General features: G+C 42.4%; 2 protein-coding genes across 4 annotated transcripts; one reads left to right on the top strand and one right to left on the bottom strand.

The window, feature by feature from the left end:
- Positions 1-1,127: 1,127 nt before the first annotated feature.
- Positions 1,128-8,353, bottom strand: MRPL22 (mitochondrial ribosomal protein L22). Of its 3 annotated transcripts, XM_080353212.1 has the most exons (7): positions 8,302-8,353; positions 8,172-8,217; positions 5,962-6,097; positions 4,031-4,096; positions 3,445-3,522; positions 2,574-2,643; positions 1,128-1,404 (listed from the first exon to the last, which is right to left on the bottom strand). In XM_080353212.1, exons 1-7 carry the CDS (start codon positions 8,327-8,329, stop codon positions 1,193-1,195), a joined length of 636 nt encoding a protein of 211 aa, XP_080209338.1. In that variant the 5' UTR covers positions 8,330-8,353; the 3' UTR covers positions 1,128-1,192. The 3 variants fall into 3 exon arrangements, with proteins under 3 accessions (XP_080209338.1, XP_080209339.1, XP_080209340.1); XM_080353213.1 differs by lacking the exon at positions 4,031-4,096; XM_080353214.1 differs by lacking the exons at positions 5,962-6,097; positions 8,172-8,217; positions 8,302-8,353 and adding an exon at positions 4,772-4,911.
- A 402-nt stretch (positions 8,354-8,755) lies between these two features.
- GEMIN5 (gem nuclear organelle associated protein 5) lies at positions 8,756-26,410 on the top strand (the record flags this gene model as incomplete). Its single annotated transcript, XM_080353320.1, has 27 exons — positions 8,756-8,920; positions 10,014-10,195; positions 10,941-11,092; positions 11,313-11,441; positions 11,633-11,765; positions 12,163-12,322; positions 12,917-13,129; positions 13,875-13,960; positions 14,053-14,147; positions 14,571-14,707; positions 15,524-15,597; positions 15,992-16,173; positions 16,270-16,409; positions 16,872-17,043; positions 17,287-17,514; positions 18,028-18,141; positions 18,592-18,720; positions 19,236-19,331; positions 19,613-19,750; positions 20,245-20,392; positions 20,515-20,634; positions 21,496-21,706; positions 22,320-22,577; positions 23,226-23,388; positions 23,999-24,575; positions 24,987-25,083; positions 25,720-26,410. 27 exons carry the CDS (start codon positions 8,756-8,758, stop codon positions 25,876-25,878), a joined length of 4,458 nt encoding a protein of 1,485 aa, XP_080209446.1. The 3' UTR covers positions 25,879-26,410.
- Positions 26,411-26,666: the final 256 nt, after the last annotated feature.

The raw sequence follows: 26,666 nt of genomic DNA on the forward strand, positions 1-26,666 counted from the left end.
ACAATGCAGAATAATGTAGTTCACTCTTCACCAAGAGCAGCTTTTCTCCACATTGTGTCTGTTGCCCATTCTGAGTTTCCACAGACTGTTAATGCCATGGTCAGAATCAAGAGCAGAGTTTCAGTGTGGTCTAAGTGTTCACTGCCACTTCCCTCTCTGACAAACTAAACACTGCCACCTACCGACCCTGTCAAAATTTGATTATTGCTTTTTCTATTCTCCCCTCTGAGACACAACACCTAACACCTCAGCTACACTGAGGCTGCAAGGAAAGAGCATTACAGCCCAGATAAAGAAACCATAAGCTGATGCACGATGATCTCAACTATTATCGTTGCTCACTTTGTTCCACTGTTGCAGCTACTCTGAAATGTCAAATTTCAGCAATTTTAGTCCAAGTCTTGATCTTGCAATGTGACTGTCACACACGTATTTTTTACAATGGAAGACCCAACCACACATAAGAGAGACAGCTGCATGAATTTAAGGACACCACAGTCCCTTACATGCTTTATAACAGCACTGTATGTTCTAGATTGAATGCTCTGGTCCAAGTAACTTAGAAAATGTAACATCTGTTCCTGCTTTTCCAATAAGGGCAACGAAGATGATTAAGGGAGTGGAGCACCTCCCTTATGAGGAAAGGCTGAGGGAGCTGGGGCTCTTTAGTTTGGAGAAGAGGAGACTGAGGGGTGACCTTATTAATGTTTATAAATATATAAAGGGTGAGTGCCATGAGGATGGAGCCAGGCTCTTCTCGGTGGCAAACAATGAGAGGACAAGGGGTAATGGGATCAAGCTGGAACACAAAAGGTTCCACTTAAATTTGAGAAAAAACTTCTTCTCAGTGAGGGTGACAGACACTGGAACAGGCTGCCCAGGGAGGTTGTGGAGTCTCCTTCTCTGGAGACATTCAAGACCCACCTGGACATGTTCCTGTGTGACCTCACATAGGCGTTCCTGCTCCAGCAGGGGGATTGGACTAGATGATCTTTTGAGGTCCCTTCCAATCCCAAACATACTGTGATACTGCGATAATTTTTCCATAGCTTTGGCTTGACAAGAAAAAAAAGCTTATGATCATTCTTGCATCATCCAGCTCCAGCAAAGACATAACTAAACATGATTTTAATTATTCCTTTATATAATTACATTGTCAAACATGAAATACCTATACAGTCACAACAGTTTGTCACAGTGTATGAACAAGGGTTCTACTTCGCAGCTGCTGCACGTATTCTTTTGCTTGGTCAAAACCAGTCTTCGGTGGCTCTGGAGGAGGAGGAGGACCTTCCACTAGCTTCACAAAGTAATGGCACCTGGAGATGTTCATGATGCCAAACATGCCTTTGCCGTGGTAACGAATCCGCTTCACATAGCGGCCTCTGCCCGTCAGTGACTCAGCTGAAGGAGAAACGCAGGGGGAGAGAGAGGACTCTTCAGTCAGGAATAAACTACTACCTGTCTGCAACCGAAACACTGTCTTGTCAGGGTATTTTTCATGACCGCATATGAAAAGTTAATTCTATTCAGGATTGTCTCCTGCATCTTTCTTCTATTACATTTAGCAGATTACTGCTACAGAGGAACCCATGAGTTGAATTAACACTCTTCAGGAGCACCAGAAAAGTGAATTTAGAAAGTATGCAAAAATAGATATGTAGTAAAGGACAAATCCAGAGCTAGATTACATAGCTCTTCTGAAGGTGATATTAATTCCACTGATTTTCAGTAGCTTGTCTCATGAATTCCTGTAAAAGTCTTACAGACTTCATTTTTCCTCCTTTATTACATTCATCATAGGTATTTTCATTATCTACACATCCAGTCCTGCACTAGTAGATAAACCTTCTTATGGCAGAAGCCTGGAAGGCTCCAAAGAATTCTAATCAAATCTGCTCTACAACCCAGGTTACTTTAAGCTTAGGAGGTCAGCTTAATAACATTTATACCATATTTGGCAAAATAAGCATTATTTTCTTTGAGCCTAGAAACACAAATAAACATTTCTCTAGGCAAGGAAGTGCTGTATTTATTACAAGAGTATCCTGTAATCACATGTAATAAAGAATTTTAATAAGTCTACCATCAATATTAATTTACTTTTATACTGTTTTAAGACAAGTTTAGATTCTAACCCTGCAAAGCTAGTAGTACCAGCTACAGACAAAGCTTCCAGCATCCATGTTCACTAGCAACATTAAAAAGTAATAACATTTTGCTTTTTGTTGGCTAGTCTTTCATAATCATGTTAGGCATCTTTCCCTTCAGGACCTTCTCTTTTCACATTAGGAACAGAAACTCCACTCTCAGGTGAATGTGTCTGAAACACAACACGTGCAGCAGATGCCAGAAAAATACCAGTCAGATACCAACCACAACAAAACAATGGCTGAATACTCGACAACCACACAACTTCAGTTGTGCTGCGAGTCCAAAACACATGCCTAGATTACTAAAAACTATACTTCATTCATAATTTCTGCTGATTTGAAGCAACAAAACCTTATGGATAAAACTTCTTCATAAGGTAGGATGACATTTTTCTGCACTGAAATAAGAAAAAAATGTACCTATATGTAAATTTGATTTGAATTCCACGTTGTGATTTCTTACTGCCATTTCCTGAGCTTCTAAGAGAACCTGTAACAAAAGGAAAAGAAATGGAAATATTGAGTAGGAATTTAAGCAATGCTGCTACTTATCTTTAGATAGCAAGGAAGAAATTGCAAGTTTAAGTCAGTTTTAGAAAAAAATATTATATAGAGATCAAAATCATTAGAAGACAGACATCTTTTACATAAGCATATTCTTTGCATACAGACTGGAAATGCTTCAGGACAACTTTTTTTACATTTTTGAGGAAGGAAAGGGAGAGGAAAAGATGGTTCAGCCTTCCATCCATGGACCTTTGTCTAATTAGACATCAGACTAGAAACAAATTCTGAGGTAGGCAAAGTGAATTTCGGCGATTGAATATTTTCACCTGATACAGGATACTTCATCATTATGATGCCAGAAATCAATGCTTTGGCCAAGAAAATGAGTCATTTGAGACTCTAAACAACTGAAGTGTGCAAAGAGCTTTCATGCCTTCACAGAACTCAGTCCCTTCCATGATGACATCCTTCACCTCTTATGATTTAAGAACCAAAGCACATACAGAGGTAGCAGCCGTTAGTGACAAGGGTTCTGCATTATTTACCATGACATTAACACCAAGCTTTGTTAGAGAGGGTACCCACATGTAATTTATAGTCATTAAAAGTTAAAACAGCCAGCACAAGTGACCTCTGCATATTCACATTACATGGCTCCTACAACAGTATGTCGCTTGAATGCGCTCCTAACAGGCTTAACAGAAACATCTGCAAACTTCTGGTGATAGGTATTGATTTTAAAGTTCTCTTGAAACTAAGAGTGTTAAAGAATACTACTACGTACCTCTTTGATCACCTTTGCTCCCTTTTTATCATTAAATTCCAACTGAGCAAGAGCCTGATCAATGGACATTCCTTTTATCTGCAATTAAAGTGTTAAAAGTTAAATCCTGTATTACCCTCCTCTTGTTCTGAAGACAGTATTTAAATTATTTTGCCATTATAAAGAGCGAATCAAAAGACTTCGGTTTCCTTAAATACCCTTTCTTCGATGTAATATCTTACATACAGAACTTCTGAGCTAAATATTGAATAAACCTTGATAAAACCTTTGATTTACTTCTTAAAGAGAAAAACAGCCCATTACTATCCTTTCGAGTTCTCCTTGCCATCTACTGCTACACAGAAAACAACAAAAATTCTTCCACAGTGCATCATCTGCACATGATCCTGAGTACACATATGAGAGCAAACTAGGATAAAGCAGCTAAACCAAACTACAAATGACTTCGCTTGCACAGATGAGGCTCTTCCCCAGGACTCTATTACAGAGATGCTGATTAGATTGTGACTGAACTAGGCTGGTAGGGCAAATAGAGCGATTAAATTTTGCGTTATAACAAATACAATACAAAGTACTTTTTACTCACCAGTTTTGCCAGATACCACATCTTATCTTTGCTATATTTTATTTCCCTCCGACAGTGATATATTTCCTAGATGCAAAAAACAGAGGACCAGTAATTTTGCTGTGAAAACAAGAATGGAGCATACATGTCTGCTCCACAATCTATATTCTTACCAGGAACTAAGTAAATATGACTCCTCCTACTATACCATGAACATACCCAATCATTCATGCCCTCGACATTTGAAACTGAAAGCATAACAAAAAGAGTAGCTAGCACACATAACATTTTAATACCATCTTATGAGAATTAGTTTATAAACAGAAGTCCCTGAACAGAATAATCAGAAGATTTTTCATGATCTTTTCCCTTCCTCCTCCCCACCTTTTGAAGCAGTCTAAGACTGACGTGCCCATTTGGTCTGATAAACATCATTCTGCTGTCAAGTTCCCGGGATAGCAACTAAGCAATGTTACCAGAATGAACGTCATTAGCTCTTCAGAAGTGAAGAGGGTTTCAAGTTTGATTGGCATGAAGAGCTGTCTCCAAAGACCCATTTAATTTTATTAATGTACCAGCAGGGACCAAAACTAGCTAGTAAAATTTAACATAAATACAAATTTAAAAGAGACAGCATTCTTTATGAACAGGTGAAAAACTGATTTAATAAGAGAGTTGGTTGGTAACTGCACTTTCACATACACTGCATTAGTTAGCACAGTACACAGCGTGCATTTCTACATTCTAGGCCACAATACTCACAGAAGCAATAAATGCTCATGGTCCACAAAAGTGTGCATCCAAAAACCCCTGTTGTTTTGAGATGCAAATACTTTGCTGAGCAATATGCCTAACAGGCCACAAGGCATTCCCACTGAAGAACAATTGCAAAAATGGAATTCCAAAATATCAGCACCTAAGAGTGATGAAATAATGAAGAATTCATCTAAAATTCTCCCAGGCTGTGGTGTAGAGAAAGGAGCACTGAATAATCTCTTCAGTGATCAAAGATACACCACTTACTTTTCACGAGCAACTCAATTTAAGAGCCTCATTCTGTTCACATTAACTGTACTACTCGGTTATAGAATGGTCAATAACAGACAGGGAGAAACAGGCATAAACCTGCTGTTATCAAAAACTAATCTGTTATGACTGCATTTAAAAAACTGAGCATGTTACTTAGGGTGACAGGTAACAAAAAGGTTTTAGACTCTTACTTCAGTTTACGGATTAGTAAAACACAAGTTATTGTGCAACAGACTGAAGAAACAATTCCACTGTACTGTAGAAAAAACCCTCCTGCAATCATATGCCACTTTCAACTTACATGTCCCTCCTGACCTAACTTTAGAACCTCTCAGTCCATTTCAAGCAAGCACTATGACAGAAAACAACCTCTAAATAGCTTGATTAAGGGCAGGCCACAGCGAGAGGCAATATGTTACTAGAAGTCAGAGAATGTAAAACACAAAGAAATTAAGACGTGAAAAGGTCATGCACGCTATTGTACCTACAAACAGGCACCACTAGTTCCAATACTCAAGGAAAGTTACATTTGCATCTTTGTGCACAGAAACCATACAAACACGATCTTCTCTAGCTATTTACTGTCCGTACAAACAGAACGAGTGTATAATGATACATTCTTGGTCACTTCTACCTCTTCATAGTCCAGAGACTTCTACAAACAGAGGGTGGTTCCTTTGCAGTTCACATCACACCTTAGGTAGGTGATCAGCTACAAGTAACCTGGAACTCCAGTATAATTTGGAATTGAAAACATTCAAAGTGATATTAACTTTTACAATATGCCAAACTGACTAAAATCTTAAATAACAAATGAAAAAACCATCAAACTAGCACCCTGTAGAGTCACCCACAGACAGTGACAACCTGCTCAGAAATGGCTAAACATTAACAGGTGAGGGAATTCACAGGTGTATCCTTACAGCTGGTCTGCGAGGTTCTCCGGGCAGCTGTGGAGGGTAAACAATCCTGTTCTTTTTCTCCCACTTCAGAGATTTCTGCAGAGATGTGCTCGTGTGGATACATGACAGAGGGAAAACGCTACCGGCTGCTCGCCACCTGCAAAACAAAACCAGTTTTGCTGCTGAACACAAGTTCTTTGCTGCTGCCCAGCTTACCTGCAAAATTGTGAACTTACCTGTCTTGATAAACAGAACTGACACATCTGACTATTCACAAAATAAAACTGTTCAAGTCCTCTACAGTTTACATTAAAAGGGCTTTTTAATTTAACAAGAAGCCCCAGGCTTCCTGAGGCAAACCATGAATCCTACGTCACATTTGTGTAGCATGAGGTTCCACACTTTGTGACCAGCTGGGGACACTGAGAGACACAATCACCTCCTTGTTCTTATGCAGGGTTCATTACATTATCTTTCCCAAGATTAGCCAATACTTATTTAACCTCTATCAACAAAAATTTTAGCAGTAAAAATTTCTACTTTTTCGAGGGATTGAGTACCAAAACATCATTAGAAGTTGACAATAGTCATCCCTTCTGATATTTGAAAGGGAAGATATTCTAAACTACTTTCAAAAATGCAATCGGGTCAATATAAGACAGCTGATAGCAAAAAACCTCTAGTTTTCAGTCAGTTCACTCACCTCAGACTCAGAAAAACCAAGTTACATTTTGCCCCCTGCTGACTAGATAAGGCAGTACTGGAGAGCCACTTGGAGCTACCAAAACCAGACACCCTGAGTTTTACTAAGGCCTGAACAGTTTCATGTGAGTAGCCAAACTGTGCAAAACATTTTAAAAGTGGCTGGCAAACAGAACACATTGATTAGTTTCTAGAGGGCAGTGTACACTTTAAAGTTTTCCCACCCTATCAGTAGGCAGTAGCATAACATACAAATTTAAATGTTGTAGAATATTTTTTCAGGTGTTTAGTGAAACCAGTTTATTTACTTACTATTTAAAAAATGTATTCCTCAAGACAACAATTTGTCATCACCAGATATATTACTATATTACTTATGAATACAGGAAAATACTTGACAAGCACATAAACATAATTTTGCAATTTAACAACTTAAGCAACAGCAATTTAAGGATTGTCTACTTGATATTAGCAGAACACATCAATACATTAAAGAAACTAGGGAAACTTACACTCCCTCTATCTTAAAGTAATCCAGCCTCATGCACAATCAACTCTACATCTCATAACTTTAGGAAAAGAAAGAGAACACAACTACACTGTAAGCAAAAGAAAACAGTGATAAGGAACAAACAAAAGTACTCTGTATATGGGTAAGGGGAATAGGAAAGAAAGAAACGGAGCACTTTTCTAGAAAGAATCATGCATAAGCACTAAGTGGGAGACTAGAAGACTGGAAGAATTGACTAAAACAGAACAAGTAGCGTGTGACCGTTCAGCTGCACGGCAGCAAGCACAGCACAGGCAACACAAGCCCGTTTCTCCTCCCTTCAGTGGCACAGGTCTCTGTAGTTCAGCTCCACAGGCTCAGGCAGAGACCAAAGTTCTGCACTTTGAGAACCCACATCAGCCTTTCTTCTGAAGTCTGGGGCAGGCTCAGCAGTGCCCAACGCTCCCCTGGCACAACTCTGTCGTCCCTCCAGACTGGGGAAAATCAGCAGCTACAGAAGAGCGGTGAACAGGGAAAACACAGAGCAGAGAAACTGCTACTGTGTTACTGTGACCTGCAGCATAAAGCCTGAGGAAATCTCGATGCCTGACAGAAATGGCTCAGGGGACAGACAGCCCCATCGTACCCGGTCTTGAAGGAAATAGACAGAGGCACAGAGCGACCTATTCCCCACAGCTCCGGGATAGGAAAAGAATCCCAGACTGGCTGGGGTTGGAAGGGACCTCTGGAGATCATCCAGTCCAACCCATCTGCTAACACAGGTTCACCAGAGCAGATCGCACAGAATCATGTCCATCATGTCTCCAGAGAGGAGACTCCACAACCTCTCTGGACAGCCTGTTCCAGGGCTCTGGCACCCTCAAAGCAAAGTTTCTTCTCATATTCAGATAAAACCTCCTATGCTTAAGCCACCAAGACGGCGGAGCCAGGCGGCACACGGAGCCTCCAGACCCGAGTCCCCTGCCCGGGACACCCGTGGAAGGGCCTTTGTCCGGGACCGCGGCAGAGCCAGACTCACCTCTCCGGCCGCACCCAGCCAAGAATACCGGACACCCAGGCGCTACCTGCAAGGCGGCATCACAGTGAGCAAGGAAAAACACAGGCGAAACCCCCCAGACCAGCGCTCCGCTCCGTCCCCTCACACTCACCGCCGCCCACCGCCCACCGCGCCGCCATCTTTCCCGCCTCGCTTCACGGCAGTCGCAGCGAGGCGCGTTGTTTGCGGCAGTTTGCGACGGCGTGAGCGGCGCTCGGCAGGAGCGCCCGGAGCGGCTCGGCGGGGCGGGAAGCGCGGCCCGGGGCCATGGCGGGGGTGCGGGTGCTGCCCGCCTCGCCCAACTGGTACAGCAGCCGCTGCAGCGACGCCAGCAGCGATGGCCGCCTCTTCGGCTTCGCGGCGAGGCACCGCGTCTGCCTGCTGGATGTCAGCGCCGCCGCACCCACGTTTTACGGTACCGCCACAACCCGCCACCGGCGGCCCCTCCGTGACCCCCCGCGTTTTGTAGGAGCCCCGCGGGGCCGCCCCTCTGCGTGGGGGGCGGCGGGAGCCCCGGGCGGGAAGGGTTCGGGGAGGTGCCGCTAACGGGGGGTCCGTGTCTCGCCATGGGTGCAGGGGAGCTCATCGGGCACACGGAGCGGATCTCGGGGTTCGCGTTCTGCCGCTGCCCCGGGCAGAGCGGCCTCTGTGCCAGCAGCTCGGACGACGGGAGCGTCAGGATCTGGGATGCGGAGGCGCTGGCACCGGTGGCCGAGTACGCGCTGCACCAGGTATGGGGCCAGCGGGGCGGGAAGGGGTTTAGGCCTTGGGCATAGAGCAGGGTGATGGCACTTTGTCCAAAGGTGAATTCCAAACGCGGTGAAATTGAAGCCGTTGAACACCTCTGGCTGTTTGCTGCAGCGTTGTTAGGTGATGGGACAGGAGGTGACAATGTGTGCTGCAGCCCAGAAGGTATCTTGTGTCCTGGGCTCCTTCACAAGGAGCGTGGGCAGCAGGGCAGGGAGGTGACTGCCCCTCTGCTCTGGTGAGACCCCCCTGCAGTTGCTGGTCCAGGTCTGGGGTCCTCACTGCAGGACAGACATGGACCTGCTGGAGAGGGGCCAGAGGAGGTCACCAAGATGACCAGAGGCTGGACCAGCTTTGCTGTGAGGACAGGCTGAGAGAGTTGGGGTGTTCAGCCTGGAGCAGAGAAGGCTCCGGGGAGACCTTATTGCACCTTTCAGTACTTAAAAGGAGCCCATAAGAAAGGTAGGGACAGACTTTTTTAGCGGGGCCTGTTGCAATAGGACAAGGGGGTGATAGTTTTAAATTAAGAGAGGGGAGATTCAGGCCAGACATGAGGAAGACATTTTTCACAAGGAGGGTGGTGAGACACTGTCCCAGGTTGCCCAGGTGATGGATGCCCCATCCCTGGAGACATCCCAGGCCAGGCTGGATGGGGCTCTGAGCAACCTGATGTCTCTGCTCATGGCAGGGGCGGGACTGGGTGAGCTTAGAAGGTCCCTTCCAACCAAACTGTTCTGATTCTATGGTCATCTGAGTGAGCTGTTGGTTACCATCAAAGCCTCAGTAAGCGAGGATGCTCATAGTGTATATTCATGGCCACTTAACCAAGCTCACTTAAAATCTTTTCAGCAAGATCTTGTTCCAAACGGGACAGACCAAGAACAGACATTTGAACAGTTCCTGTCACTCGGGGCAGCGTATCAGCAAATATGTCCATTGTGCCAAAGCCCAAAAGAACTGAAACACTTTAGAACTAACTCATGTGATGCTGAGGGGTACTTATAGATTATCTTCTGCCTGTTATTGTGCTAGATGATGGTAATACAGCTTTAAATGTATTCCATTCTCTTTCCTCAGAATGCAATCTCAGCATTGCACTGGTCACCCCTTGTGAAAGATCTGATTGTGTCTGGTGATGAAAAAGGTGTCGTTGTTTGTTACTGGCACAACAGAAGTGACAGCCAGCAGTTCTTCCCAGAGCCTCGGACGATTTTTTGTCTCACTTGTTCACCTCACCATGAAAACCTGGTGGCAATCGGGTAAATATTCATTAAGTTTTGGTTTCCAGTCTTCTGCAAGAACCTTGTTGTGAATTTTTGCTACACAATTAGAGGGTTATTTTTTTTTCTTCTGTTTTTGTTTGTTTTTTCTTCTGATATACAACAATTCAGAAACATTTAGATTTGGTAGACCTGCAAGACATAGAAATCCATAACAATGTAAGGGTCCAGGTTTGGTGTGAATCTTTGAAGTTTCCTAAAACTGTTATTTTTTTAACGAGACTTGACTGGTGGTTGTTGCATTATGAGTGACTTCACCTGAAGAGAATTTATCAGTTTGACTCATCCTTTGTCATCCACTGCAATTCCAGTCCTTCAGATACCCAAGACTATATTGAGCAGAGCAGGAATGTGAAAGCCCTTTACACTTAATGGGTCTCTTGAAGGAGAAGGGAAGGAATGAAAGTGATTTGTGGTAAAGGGAAAGATTTTCCTAGTATAAAAGCCACTGTAGTTTTTCAGGTCTTTGAAAGCTGTATTACTAATGAATTAGTGTCATTCTTGAAGCCAAATGTACCAGTTGCACGTCTTGAAAAGGCCGCTGCAGGTACACCAGTGTTATACTGGAGGTCTAATGAACCATTAGTCTGCTGCTCCTCTTGCTGCTTATGATTTGGCTTCTCTGTCTGTAATACGGAGATAGTGATCCTGGTAAAAAGCTCAGAAATCGAGTCAGATATTATTATCGAAGAATCTCTTCATTAATTGAAGTCTCTGTTTTTAGCTACAAGGATGGGATGGTGGTTATAATTGATATCAGCAGGAAAAGAGAAGTACTTCATCGGCTAAGAGGCCATGACGATGAAATACATTGCCTGGCCTGGTGCCCCGTGCCTGGTGAAGAAAGGTTATGTACCTGGCAGGATGAGCTCCAAGGTGTGTAGAAGTGATTAAACATTTGTGAAGTCATTTTTAGTTCATGTAAATGCCCTTCTAGAGAACTACATTCCTTACAGAATGTCAGTCAGTAGCTACGCAAAGGCAATTGATAAGTTCAATAAAATATGTTCTGAAGCAAATCGATATATTTTCAGTTAATTTTCGTAAGGCTTTCAATTTTAAAGTATAATAACGTGACTTCAATGGTGTTCAGTAGTTCCTTCAGAGGAAGGCAAAGTTTCAAACGGGGAGCTGACACAGGACACAGCCACGAAGAAAGGTTGTTATCTGGCTTCGGGAAGCAAAGATCAGACCATACGAATATGGAGCTGTACTAGAGGCAGAAGTAAGTAAGATGAATAATATGAGATAAACAATAACAGTATGGCAGAAGAGTTCTCTAACCACAGCCCTCATTTGCTAACTTGATAGTTTAAAGCATGAAAAGCGTACGTAAAGCTTCAGATTTGCAGGACTTCATTCACTCTCAGAGAATTTTGATGTACTCGGTCTGGATGATCCCTCTGGTTTCCATAGGTGTAATGACTTTGAAGTTGCCACCCACAAAAAGAAGAGGTGGAGCCATCGATCCCGCTGTTAAAGAGCGCATCTGGCTGACTGTTCACTGGCCTTCTGGTCGTCCCACAGAAATTGTATCCAGCTCTTTTGGGTAAGCAGGGCACACAGCAGCCGGGTACTGCCTGTAACTGCAGTGATACTTCAGGAAGAACTGGGTAGGAAACCTTGACACCCCCTTCTTGCCTGGGATGACTGGAGAGAAAACAGGCCAAGAGTTAATGTGGGAGTTTGGTAGTAGAAAACTACTATTTGTCCTGTAATTTCTCTGATAATCTGAGTATTGAACATTGGTACTAATTGTAGGTTTGCTCATCTAATGGAAGAAGAAATGATGTGTCAGTTTTCAGTGTGGTTAACTATGGCTATTGTCAGTAGGGTGGTGGTTGTACACATGTGTCTAGCAGTATGTCTACACGTAATACAGCCTATATATAGCCTACATTAATTTTTTTAAGTGAAAAATGAAATACACACTATAAATTTTGCAGAGGAGAACTGCTTCTCTGGGATTTGACCCAACCTGGAAAACGCAAGTGGACGCTTCTGGGATCTTCAGAAGGACAAAATCACTCCCGCATTGTGTTTAATCTGAGTTCTGTGAAGTGTCAAGACAAAGAGCTCCTTTTTTCCATTTCAATGGACAGAGATGTAAGAACCATTTATAAAATTAACATGAAAATAGCAGTACCTATACAGCTTGACTGAGTGAGGGTACCCCTTTCAGGGCTACAATTTGCTCTTAAAGTGGGTCTATTGTAGCATTTTATAACATAATTGTGTAAAATTTTTTCTGAGCAGAGGTTGTGTATATTTTTGCTAGTTTATAAGGTCAAGCTCTTGCCATGGAGAGAATGGTAACGATATTCTGGACTTGAATGCTAAACATTTAATAAAGGGAGTTTACCCTCACATTTTCCGGTATGTTTTATTTTAAAAAGGCCTATTTTTCCTTCTTAAAGTAATTCACTTGTACAAACTAAAGCATCCTTTAAAAAAAAGACACTGCCTCTTACAAGCAGCAGAGTGCCTCCTACTTCCAAGTCAGAAGAGGACCATAGTACTAAAATATATTAACTTTGGCCATTCTCTTGCAGCCCTGTCTGTGACCTGTAATCGTCTGGGTGCAGGTCACATACTATGTCAATTTGATGCTTTGATTTTTCATCTCACTGATGCTTTGTTTTTTCCCTGTCATACCAGTCAATACATTTAACTGTTCCTTGTTCCTTAAATATTCTTCAGGTGAAGTGCTGGGACCTGTCAGCTCTCGATTGCAGCTGGACCATGCCCTCGCTTGGGGGGTTCGTCTATAGTCTTGCCTTCTCCCCTGTGGACACAGGCTGTCTTGCCATCGGGGTTGGTGACAGCATGATCCGGGTGTGGAATACTTTGTCAATGAACAATATCTATGATATTAAAACCTTCTGGCAAAGCATCAAGTCCAAGGTTACAGCCGTAAGTGTGCTTTTGTTTCCTTTTTTTGATCTTTTCTCTTTTCCTCTTTTCACTCCATTTTTTTTCTTTGAAAAACATTTATCTTTCACTCTGAAGGCTTTTCCCAACTAAAAATCTATAAAGCCAAATCGTTCCTTTTGTACTTGATTGTTTCCATATACAATGCATTTTAGAGTCCAGTAATAAATTTTTAGACTTTTTTACAGTCCTAGGTGCTTGTATGACGTGTAGTGAAAATCAGCCTAAGTCCAGCTTGCTGTTACATTATTTTCCTGCTTTTATTCTCCTTTGTGATCCTTCCTTGCTTCATCCATGGTTTCCCTTGCTCTGCTCAGAAATTTGACAGGCACAAAAAATAACATGGATGTCTTCAGGTTGGGTTTGCCCAGTGGTTGGCCAGAGACTACTGTCTGCTAAAATCACTGCCAGCATTAAAACGTGGTCGTTATTCTTGTTCACACTCAAAGTTTTCTCACCATCCTACAATGTTCTCCGCTTCTGTTTTGTAATGTAGATGTAAAGTAGTAGTTGAATGATTTTAGTCCATTTTATCTCATCCCAGGATAGCCGGTAGGAGGAGAGCCTCTGATACTCATAGAGGGATCAAATCAAGTGGCTGTAGTTGGAAGGGTGGGTATAAGGGATCGTGTTTGCTCATCAGTTTTAATGTTTTCCTTTTGTTTATTATTTAGAAATAAAGTGTCTGTGGTTTGTGTCATTATGGGTCTCTTTATTTTGCTTGCAGTTATCCTGGCATCCAACTAAGGAAGGCTGCTTGGCTTTTGGAACAGATGATGGAAAAGTTGGCATATTTGACACCATCTCCAGCAGGTAAGAAAGCTTTCAAATTCATTCGTGTCAAGTCCTGCAGCTTGGCCTTTGGTGAAATCTGACTGCCCCTGCTTCTTTATCTTCCTGCCCAGCGCTAAGAATAAGCCACCTCAGATATCCAGTACTTACCACAAGAAGACCGTGTACACATTAGCCTGGGGACCTCCAACTCCTCCTCTGACTTCTGGTGAGTCTTCTAACACCTTGTGGCAAAGTAGATCATCCATGCAGAGCACACAGACGCCATGAACCTGATGTGCCCTCCTTTCTTACGAAAAGGAGCCCTATTTGCTTGGTAGCAATGCTTTCTAGCAGCTAAGAATGCGTTCTCCGTGAGAGATTGAAGTAAACAGAACAGCTCCATTAACTCTTCTTACACAACTTGATTTTTGTTTTATAAGTACCAAACTTTAAAGGGAATGCTAAGGCTTGCAGGGATTGTACAATGGAGAGATCCTTTCAGGGGATTGCATTGTGAGAATGTCTTGCTGCCACATCACAGGCAATCCAAGCCTTTGAAAATAATGTTTTGATATATAGTGGGAGTGATCACTTCTGGTAAGACTGATGAAGAACAGAGTATATTTAGCTTTTTATCTTTGTTCGATAGGAGGAGAAGGTGAACAGCCCTCTGTAACGTTATATAGTTGTGCTGGGGAAGGTATTGTTTTTCAACACAACCCGTGGAAGCTTAATGGAGAGGCAAATGACATCAATAAAGTCATCCAAGACACTAACTCAATAAAAGTGAGTACGATTTGTTTGAGGTTTTTTTTATGAATTTGTGGTAACCATGTCATAGTTTCTGTGGCCTTGTAGTTGCAGGTTTCTGATTTTGCCTTCTTGATGAATGTGTATGAAATACAGAATTTGACACCTGCAGTCTCCACAGATGAACTTCAGAGACACTTATTGACTCAAACTATTTAAACAGTTTATGTGTTTGCCTCTGAAAAGGGTCTTTTCTTCCCCCAGTGTCAACATGGCACATCTGTTCCTGGCATCAGTTTCTCTTCTACTGTGTAATTTACTTAACCAGTCAACTGGTTAAGTAAACTGAAGTCAGTCAAACTATATTGCTTTATATCAGCTGGGTTTTGGCTTCTTCCTTGAGTAGAAAACTCATGGGAGGTTAAGAGACTAAGGTCACAGGCAATGAAAAAATCAATTTTAGGCATCTGAATTGTAAGTAGCTTCCATCTGAATTAGAAATAACAGAAACAATTACGAGTAAAGTTTGATTTCTTTTGAAAGATGATAGAATTTGCTTACAATGTCTTGGTCTTTCCAAGGAACATAAGCAGATCAAGCATCAAAGTCCTGTAGGAATCCAGACAAACTTCCTTTGAGACTTCACCGAACTGATAAAAATAATCACTGGTTCTTGAATCAATTCAGTCTTTCTTAACTGCTCAACCTTACGTCACTGCTACAAAACACAATGGACCCTTTTGTGACTTTCATTTTGCAGACTAACTCTGTCCACTTGCCATTCTTGCTCTGTTGAATGTATGCAAGAGAGAATTAAGAGTTGTTGGCAATACTTGTGCCTTCTTTCTACAGCACAAACTGCCGGCACGTACAGAGATCAGCTGGAAACCAGATGGCAAACTCTTGGCTCTTGGCAATGAAGATGGGTATGTTTCACTTGTAGGTTAAGGCTGTGCAGGTGCTGATCCTGACCGGAGTCACTGTACTGAATCAAAAGTAGTTTTTGTTGCCCTGGTTTGTCTCTGTTCTTCCACTGCTGATGTGTTTGAACTGTGAGAATACAGCATTCCTTGCTGTTGCTTGATTTAGCTGCTCTGGGCATGGAGGATCCACATCACCATGTTAAATTATTTTTCAAGGATCCATTCATGGTTGAAATGCGCTTTTACGGATATACTAAAAGAGGCTTTGAGTTGAATCCAGAAAAAAATCCTCAGTTACTCTGTTTCATGTTCTGTCATTCTGCTTATGCAGGATAACAGCAAAATTCCCGTTTTCACTGACTACTGGAATTCTTAAACCATTGTTCTTACATTTCAGCTCGATTGAAATATTTCAGGCGCCAAACTTGAAGTTGCTCTGCACTATCCAGCAGCATCATAAACTGATTAACGCTATTCGTTGGCATCATGAACATGGCAGCCAGCCAGAGCTGGGTTACTTGATAGCTTCAGGCTCCATCAATGCCACCATTTATGTCCATAATCTGAAGAGTGTCGTAGGTAACAGTTTGCAGATTATATTCCAAGTCTTGGCATCTTGTTCTGGTTTACTCCTGCCTTGTCGTGCTTGCCATACTTGATCCTTTTCTCTTTCAGAGAGCACTTCAGAAAGTCCTTTGACAATAACGGAGCCTTTTCGAACCCTGGCTGGGCACACAGCTAAAATCACAAGTCTTTCTTGGAGCCCCCACCACGAGGGCAGACTCGTATCCGCTTGCTATGATGGAACTGCACAGGTATTGTTCCACAGCCGCTCAGAAGTGTATTTATTTTAGTTCCAAGTCATCCATTCTGCAGTGGTTTAGAACCAAGCTGATAAAACAGCAAAGCTTCTTTTGTGAGATAAACTACTGAACTACTGTAGATTTACCCTTCGTTACCATCTCCTGGCTCTGGATACCTGATATGCAGAGGTATTCCTATGTTTTTTACAACTTGCAAATTGATTTCTAAGTCCAGTTGTTATCATTTGCATATTAGTACTTTTGGATCCTTCAAAAAGAAAGATGTTATGCAAACGTATCCATGCAAACAGAGGGAGCCTTGAATTTTCTCCATTTGCCTGTTGGTATTTGAAGTACCTGTGCAAATGCCCTAAAAGAGACGCTCCTGCAGGTGCAAATGACTGAAGAGAAGATGCAGAGTATTAGGGGAAGAGGAGACTTTCTGAGTAATTGGATTTCTTTCTTGTTGATAAGGTATGGGATGTTATGAAGGAAGAGCCACTCTGCAACTACCGAGGGCACCAGGGCCGGCTATTGAGTGTCCAGTGGTCACCAGTGGACCCAGATTCTGTTTATACAGGGGCAGATGATTTTTCTGTTCACAAATGGTACATCTCAAAGCAGGAGCATACACGGCCTCCTCAGGGTAAGTGTATTCTAACAGAAGAGCCTTGTTGGAGCTGGGAAATAGAGGGTGGCCACATTGCCGTGGTATATTTTTCTGGTTTTATGTTGAATTCAAATCTGCCTGCTACCTCTTCAGGAATAAACTCTGTCTAGGTTTAAATTGAGTTGTATTTGGAAACTACATGTTGATCTTGAGAGATAGCCAACCAATACACTAAAAATCTACAGATAATATCAGGGTAACCTTTCCGACCTTTTACAGGCAAAAAAAGCATAGAATTAGAGAAAAAAAGAAGTATGCAACCAAAAGTCAAAACCAAGAAGAAGAAAAAACCTATAGGAAAGAGTCCAGCCAAGCAGGATCTAAGTGATGCCACGAATGGAGATGAGAGCATGAAGGAAATGTTGCTAGAGGAAAACGGAGTGTCGGACCATGAAGGGGAAAAAGAAGCTCAGGAGGCAGAGATGCCTGATAAAGATTCCACAACTGGTAATAATCAAATCCACTTAGTTCAATGGTTCCCAGACTGTTTAGTCTTTAGAGCATCACCAAGTTTAATGTTTTCATGCAGATTTTCTCATAATGTGGTTTTATTGAAATAGTCCACTTGAAGGAAATACTGTTCTGGAATGCCTTTCATAATTTTCTAGATTAGTTTGGGACTAATTGTCTTTAAATAAGAAGATTCTGGTCTGATGAACAAAGGGACTGTCATTGGCTTGAAATAATGTCATTTTTGATCAGTGTTGCCTTCTGCTGATAAATCTTAAAATACTCATGGACCTTTGTTAGTGTTTGTTGACGTCTTATTTAGCTTTCTGACAGTTCTGTAGTGTTTTCTTAATATCTCCTTTCCCTAAAAAGCTACTAAATTCTATTGCAAAGCAAAGTTTGGTTTCTTTGTATTTTGAAATTAATCTAATAGAATGTGAACATGTCAAATATTCTGCTATGGGCTTTTCCATGTATTGCTTTTCCTTTTTTTATCACTTAACTCCACAGTATCCAAGGATACATCTTCATCTGCATATGATCACTCTTCATTCAGCTTGCCAAAGCCTTTTGTGACCCAGAAAGCCACTCCTGTGAAAAAGGATCCACCTAAAGAAAAACCAAGTTAGTACATTTCAGGGACTATTAAAATAGAGTCCTGTGTCAAGGCAGAGTTCGTCATCCTAGACTTTTGTTTGGCTGCAGCTTCCCTTCCTAACCTGATACCAAATAAGTGCTGTAGAAAGAAGAGTGTGCTTTTAAAATCTCTGAAATGTTTTAAGTTGCTTCTCTTTTTATTTGCCCTGCTTGTCAGGTCAATTGAGTAGCTGTTTAATGTGGGCTTTGATATTACCTCTTAGTTGCTAGTTTCATTCCAGGCAAGATGGGCAGAAAAATATGCAAAGTGATCAGTATTCAAACATCAGACTTGTCATAACAGATATAAATGTGGCACTGGAGCATCTAGTTTTGGTTTTCCTGAGGAAGAGAGAGGGTTGGAATATGTTGGAGAGCTCTGCTGTAGGAGACTCTTGCGACTGTGCAGCACTGGCTAAAATGTGCCTGATTTTTCAGCTTCTTATGCAACTCTGAAGAAGAGAAAGCCTCGTTCCATTCTACCCTTCAGCACATTCATGGATCACAGATCAAAAGATGAATTGCATGAGGACTGTTTGAGGCTGGCTGCATGTCTAAAAACCAAAGGTTAGTCTAAAACTAAAATACTTAGAGGGTAGTATTCAGAAGCATGTGTCCAAGGACTTGACTTTGACCACTAGGTGTTATTTTTTTAAATCCTTTCCTTTATCAAAGTGTGTGACTAGTTGTGGTCTCGCATCTAATTTCTCTTGCAGTGTTTAAACACACTGTAGCCACTCCAGGCAGGTTTTGAGTATAATGTGGAGAGGAGAAAATAAGCCATGAGGGAGATGTTTGTATTCTCACAGGATTGTTCCTTAGAGTACATGAAGAAACATGCTGTGTTTGATTTAGAATAAATGTTCTGCACAAGCACAGTCCTTCTATTCAAACTTAGTTGTAAACTCTAACTGTTGATCTGCAAATGCGAGAACTTGTTAAATTTGCTACACAGGAAAGAAATTAGAAGACACAAGTATTTGCCAACAGTTGAGTGTAATGAAGTGGTACAGTGACTTGGCAGGTCCCAGTTCCCAGTGTTGTAGCAAATCTTAAATATTCATTCTCTTTATCTGGTTTAGATAATAATGAAGATGTGTCCCCTGATCTGGAGGATCGCATCCACTTGGGGCTGTTCACAGACAGGGCTTCTCTGCACAAGATGATTGATGTGGAAGGTAAATGGAGTAATGAATCCACTGTGACAACATGTCCATTGTAACTGTTACTTTCAAGGAGAAAATAGTTGGGGAAATACGCTTCAATTTTCTTTACCATGGATTTAAGTATACTGCAGCCCTGTGTGAGAAGACACATTTTTCCCAAATAGTTTTAGATCTCTCAGAAGTAAACCTGCAATATCTTAAGCATGAATAATCTCACTTTAGCCGAGTTGTTTTACTATGGCAAATAATGCTCTTGCACTCGTGCTGATAGGAAGTGTGTTTGCTTCCAACAGGAAAACATCACTTGGAGAACGGGCATCCAGAGCTCTTTCAGCAGCTCATGCTGTGGAAGGGAGATATGAAGGGTGTTCTCCAGGCGGCTGCTGAGAGGGGAGAGCTGACAGACCAGCTGGTGGCAATCTCACCCATGGGTACGTTTGTTCTTGTAACACATGAGCAGATGGAATTAGCTGCCAAGGGTTGGAAAATTGTGATTGTTCCACACTGGAAGGAAACTGCTTCTTTAACTGCCCAGTAACAAAAATTAAACACAAAATATATCCTATTTATTACAGAGACCTGAATGTTTCCATATGCACCCTTAGGTTGGGATAGCAGGAAACACAGTGGTTTTCTTTGGGATTTTTCTTGAAGGAGCAGGTCCATCCTTCCAAGCAAAGTTGGTTGTTTGTAGCAGTCCTGCCAGGTCACTGTTAGTTCAAATATGCCTTTAGGTTATTTTACTGGTAGTGAGGTCCTACAGTCGTGTTCAAGCCCCAGCACTGCCCCGTTTCATTGCCTCAGTGACTTGTATCAGGATGGTTAAAAACCAAGAAACATGTTGAAAGAACTAGTGGTGATCATCTCACAGGAATTCTTCCAGTTTAAAACCTTGCCTCCAATTGTATTGTCTTCTCTTTTGCAGTTGGGTATCAGGCCTGGGTTTCGACAGTGGAAGCCTTTGCGAAGCAGCTGTGTTTTCAGGAGCAATATGTGAAGGCTGCCACCCACCTCCTGTCCATCCACAAGGTGTATGAGGCTGTGGAGCTCCTGAAAGTGAATAATTTTTACAGGTTACTGTATATTTTTGTTTAGGATTTGCTCTTGTTTTCTAGTGGGGTAGATTTGACATTTTGGTTCCGGTTTTGTACACAGTCAATTAACTTTTCTACCTGGTTTCTCTTATGTGCATTAGGGAAGCAATTGTAATTGCCAAGGCCAGGTTGCGTCCAGAAGATCCGATGCTGAAGGATCTCTACACCACTTGGGCAGCTCTGTTAGAGAAAGATGGTCATTACTCCATGGCTGCCAAATGGTGAGTGTCACTGGAAAGAAGACAGAACTGGTTCCAGGCCTGAAACAAAGAGGGTTCTTGGGTTTTTTAGCAGCTCAAATCTGTTAACTGGTCTGGTCATTATTTGTCTGAGGTGCTTTCTGAGCCTGATCTCACTACACTCCCTCTAATGTAGGTGGGAAAAGAAGCTCCAGAGGGTGGTTCAGAGCAGAAGGTCCAATCCCTGTACTGCAGAAGAGCCATCTCTTTCCATAGACATTACTGGAGGTCTTCTTTGAAAACTAGCCTAGCAAGACTAAGATTAGGATTTATACAAAAAAGACTCTGTGATGTTTCCAACCTTTCCACTGGCAATGTGCAGGGCAACAGTTCATCTGGATTTTCCAGAGGCCTTAGCTAATACCCTCAGCACTGGGGTATCCTCCTCCAACTAGAGCATTTCAAATTTTGACTACCAACATTACTAATAACGCTTGAAATATTTTGGCTGGAGTAGTGAACTTTGCTTGATGCTGATTTTAGTTCTGTCGTTTTGGGGCGTGTTCACACTTGTGAAAGGATTTAGATGAAGCCCAGAGAAATGCATTATGGATAAACTACTGCATATAACCTCGGTCTCTTGAATCTATGCATTTCTTACTGAAGCCATGCATGGTGTGCACACCACCAGAGACTTCAGTCCAAATTATTAGTCTCTGTGACTTCCCCTTTGTGGCTTTGCATCAGATCAGGCATCATCTGTCTGTAAGTGATGAGAGCTCTGACAACCCGTGGAAGATGCAGGTTTATCTTCATCTGTAAGTTTGTGCTATTGTGTTGTCATACAGTTTTAAAACAGTATCTTAATACTAATCAAGGTGATTTGCTTTTTTCTCTTTTTAGTTATTTGGGGGCTTCCTCACCCTATGATGCAGTTAAGGTGTTGGCAAAAAAGGGGGATGTCACATCCCTTAGAACTGCTGCTGAGCTTGCGCTGATATCTGGAGAGGAGGAGTTGTCGGCAAGTTTGTCTTTCAGATGCGCCCAAAACCTGCTGTTATCCAGGAACTGGGTGGGAGCTCAGGAAGTCCTTCAGCAACATAAAACTTTATTTGTGAGTCTAGTTGTTTTCTTTATGCTTTCTTTAGCATTGTTTCTCTCAAGATTAACTTGGTACCACTTCTCATATGTTAATAGTCCACAGGTAGTCCTTTGAGCTGCTTTTGCCTCAAAATACCTTCCTAGAAGTTTATCGCAGTGACCTGTGGAAAAGCATGTGCCTTTCCAGAGGCAAAAGGCCCATGGTGGGGAGGCACATGGGCTCGCTCTTAGTTATCTGGGAGGCAGTTGAGAAAAGTGGGATTTTTTTAAAGTAATACTGATCATAAGAATGAAGTGAGGGAAAGAATTTGCTGTTTACATTAAAGGAACAGTTGAGCTAACTGTACGTCCATCTCCTGGAGGCTTAATTCAGAAATTCATTTTCACGTGGAGCGAGCAGCAGAAGGCTGCCTTAGCTTGCTCTGAGGTTTCATTCTGACCTTAGAATCTCTAAATCCATCAGCACTGCTCTTCGGTAGCTGCAGTTGTGAATAGTCTGTCACCAGCAAGCTGCTACCAGCCATGATGTTCTTAAATTTGTCCACTGGCTGTGGTCAGTAAGGGATTGTTTTTCTTTTAGCACCAGTTCAGTGGTCTCCTTTTTTTTCCCCCCCCTCTTTTTAAAGGGACAAAGACTTGTCTTCTGTCTTAACGAACTGCTTTGCAAGCGCCTTAGTGAAAGAAATCCCTGTGATCAAAAGAGCCTTGTGCCTCCCTGTTACCACAACTGGGAGCTGAACAGAGACGTCTCGTTTTTTGACATGGTGATAGAAGTGTGGCAGAACGCACTGGGCATGGACACCACCCAACAAGCCACAGGTGCATGGGAGCAGCTGCGCAGTATTGAGCATCCTCCTTCGACCAGCAATGCCCACCCAAAGCAGGTAAATGGACTTAGATCTGTACACACACTAAGGCTTACTATGGCATATGCAGTAAAACGCAGCTCCTTTGGGGTGTTGCGCCAGCTATTCCCATGGAAATGACATCTGCACCCTGCTGCAGGTTATAGTCTAGGAGAAGTAGATGATAAGCAGCTGGGACAGCTTGCATAGCCACAAAGTTTGTTTCTGCGCAGAGTAAGAACAGACACAGTGTCAGTGATGAGCACTGAGATGTGCTGAGTGGGTGGGAGCGATGGGCATAGCTGAGTAGTGCCCACAGTGATTCAGGGTTTTATGTCGAACTGTCAGGAGAGGGGCAGCGCTGCTGCTTGTTTAAATATCCTGGAGTTCAGAAGGTCTGCTCACAGGCTGGTGCTTCTGCAGTGAGTCACTGACCTTGGGGTGCTCCCACTTCTCATCTGTTCAGCAGGACACGTGCAAGCACAGCTGCTGATTTCACACTTACAACTAATGTAAAACTGCTCTATCTCCTGCGTGAAGGAGACTATGCAAGGTGCATTTGTCCTTAAAATTACTTTTGGTTAAGTCATGCGCTTCTGGTCTTTTCCACAATGGTCATAAGCTGTGAGTAATTCATACTTTGCAGTAAAATTAATAATTACTCATGCTCTGTGGTGCTTCCTGCAGGTGCTTTTCCATATTTCTCATGACCTGACCCTTGCAGCCCTGAGCTCTCACACTGCTACCTGGGATGAGGCAGTGAAAAGTATTCTTGGAGCTGTGACCCGCAGTTATGATGCTGGTAATTTCACTCTGATGCAAGAGATTTGCAGCATTATCCTTCCCGAAGGTGAGTCTCTTCTTATGTAGCTTCTGGCACCGACAGATAGGAGGATCTTCCTTGTATTAATCGACACACAGCTGTACTTACTACAAGGCATAATAATGTTTGGAAGGAGCAAGACATACCTACATATATGGAAACCTGTGAAATTTGGCTCGTGCAGTGGCCCTTGGGCAATAAGAATTCCTGACTATGGAAGGAAGCTCTGCAGTGTCAACTGGTGTCGTGATTTGGGAAACTGAACAAATTCTGTTCTGTAAGAGATGAGAACATCAGAAAGCTGTGTTCATCTCATAGTGACAAATCACTCCAAATGCCCTTCCCTTCATTCTCTGCAGAGTAGGCAGTGCATTTAGTTTGCAGCTCTTGATCATGTGAATATCCTGATGCGCAGCTTGGGACCAAGGAAGTTTGCTGTAGATGATGAGAACATGCAGTCTCACGCTAGCTAGAACAGATGCCAAAGATGTCTGGTGTCTGCCTTTGCTTTTCTGCTTCCTGCACCATTCTGCCAGCATCTGAGTAAATCCCTGGTTGGGTTTCCAGAACAGCTTGAATCTGGTCTTGTTCTTTGGAAATTTGTATAAATGATTTGTAATCCGTTATTTATTTATAGGCTGTGATAACCTGAGACACAAACTGGACAGCACAAATTCTCAGAGCATGGACGCTTGCAGAAGTTTAGAGGGCTTTGTGGCTTACGGACTGCTCTATGACCTGTGGTGGAACCCACCCAAAGACTCTTCTGTCCTGCAAAAGCCTGTTCTGGATCCTGTGCCGTGTCCCAGTGAGCAGACAGCTCTTGAGAAAAGTTACGTTTCAAGTCACTGCTCCCCTGAAGAAACTCCTGATCAAACTGCAGTCGAGATGGATGAAAACCGCTGCGCTACAAGTGAAATCTGTAGATGTGAGACAGAAAGCGACTTGACAACTAGGTCACTCTATTTGGAAGACAGTCAGTCCAAACTGAATGGCTGCAAAGTGCTTCTTTCAGAAGAGATTGCTGCTTTACAGAACACTCAGAGAGATATAGCTGAGGTCCAGCAGATTTTAGCAGATATGATCCACCAGCATCAGCAGCAGAGGAATAATCTCCAGGAGAGCACAAATGGAAGCACCCAGGAAAGCAACATGCAGCAGAGTTCAGAGACCGAATCAGACAAACTGTGCCCTGACAGCAGCCAGCTGACTTGGTAAGCTTCAGAACATGAATGAATGGATTTTCAAGGGTTGCTTTTTTAAGCATTTTTGCAGCAAATTTCTTGTTTAGCTCAGATTGCCTCTAATCACAAGCTTGTCACCCAGGAACACTTCAACACACAGCTTAAAAGTCTTGCTTTTCCCTGGAGCTGAACCAGTACCTGCACAAGCATACAACAGCTCGATAACTTTCCGATACACAGGGTGTGTTGATACAGTGATTAAATAGGGCAGCGTAATGAAAAGGACAGGCAGATCTAGGAGTTCTGTCTCTTCGTTAAACAATTATTTGGGACTTTGGCAAACGCTTGCCCAGCCCTCTCCTGTGTTCCCTGTACAGAGGGGAGGCTGTCTGGTTATTTAAGCAAAACAATTACTCATGACACCTGCTCTTTTCTTGACAGCAAAGATGAAGTAAAGGAACCAGTTACACTCCCTGAGCTAACGAAGCAGCTTCTACAAGCAAAGCAGAAACTAGCAGAATTTCCAGACAATTTAAAGGTAGGTTTTCTGAAGAGGCATTGTGGTTCTGGAAAAAGACAGCCTTTTTGTAAGGGCAGCAGCATTATAGGACCCCTTTCATGTAGAAAGTAAGGAACAGTGACTTTTGTGATCCTGTGACAATTTTGAGAGAGAATTGACACATAACATCAGGCTACTATTTTTGTTTCAAGCATAACTTTCTCTGTGCAGTGGAAAGTGTAGGTAAACCTGCATGGAGAACTCAATGGGATATTGTGTATTAATCTCTCCCATGCACTCTAAATGTAACCTCTTGTTATTTACCAATTATTTATGCAAAAACAGTTTTGATAAACAGCAAAATAAGGAATTTAAGGTGTAAAATAGATCAAGAACTGTAGAAACTACAGATTATGAGCTCAAAAACACTGTTTCCTAAGCTGTCTCATCCCCTGTGCTCGCTGGCCTATAACTGAAGGTAATCATAGTGGTTGTGCAAGAGGGGACCAACTTAGTTAAACATAAGGTATTACACTGGAAGAGGAAAAAATACATCTGATTGATGAGTATCTGTTCCAAAGATACTTGTCTTTAGACCTGGCAGCCTGAGTATCATTCTAGCTGAACAATTCCAATTGAAAGAGTAGACATCACATCACGTACCTTTTTTTGCAGGTCTTCCCGTTCCCCGACGTGCTGGAGTGCTGCCTTGTCCTCCTTCACACTGGATCCCACTGCCCTCGTCAGCTACACCAACAGGCATCGGATCTCCTTAGGAAACACGGGAACGCCGGGATTTATGAAAAGGCTGGCAGGCAGTTCTTGACATTTTGAGACCAAACTGTCGCCCTTGAGCTGCCTAGAGCTGCTTAACACCGAGGCTGATTTTTCTTCAAGTGAAGGCTTATTTCCATGGCTGTGGTTATTGAAGACTGTTTTGGATAAAACTACCAAAAAAATCAGGTTTCTATACAGACTCCCTTGTGGGCATCGACTAATATTACTGAAGGAGATTGTGTTAGAAAATTGAAAAGCGGTAGGTTTGGGCCTTGAACTGTATACAGGATTCTTGTATTATTTCTTTTTAATTTGTTGGAAGTTATGCAAGTGAAAGCTCTTGGAATTTACAAGAGACAGTTTTGAGCAGCCCTGTCAGTCTTTCAGCAGAGGAGGAAGAGTAGCTGCCCTCAGGAAAAGCAATGGTTCTTTAAGCAAACTGACCCTTACACCAGTATTGTTCTTAAGAGCATCGTGAGTTTATTTTCCCTCCTTTAAATAAACTCTTCTACCACCAGGAATTGGCATTTAATTTGATGGCTAGAAATTAGTATTGATCAAGGGTAAATGCATTAAAAATAAACCCTGTTTTTTGTTAAAGGTACGACATAAATCAAACTTGGTGGATAAAACAAGTGCATGCTATGACTTTGCTTTCTGTGGTAAGGCCACCTGCACAACATAAAAAGGGAGGGCAGAACATTTTATATTTGATTCCAGCATTACTAGCAAGAGATAAGGGATTTCTCCAGATCAAGAAAAGTGACAGTCCCTGCTTCTGGCAACATCCACCCTGAACAAACTGCTTTTTGTTACAGTGATGGTAAGTTTGAGGTACTATTGAG

The sequence above is a fragment of the Nesoenas mayeri genome, assembly GCF_963082525.1.
Source record: "Nesoenas mayeri genome assembly, chromosome: 14".
NCBI lineage: Eukaryota > Metazoa > Chordata > Aves > Columbiformes > Columbidae > Nesoenas > Nesoenas mayeri.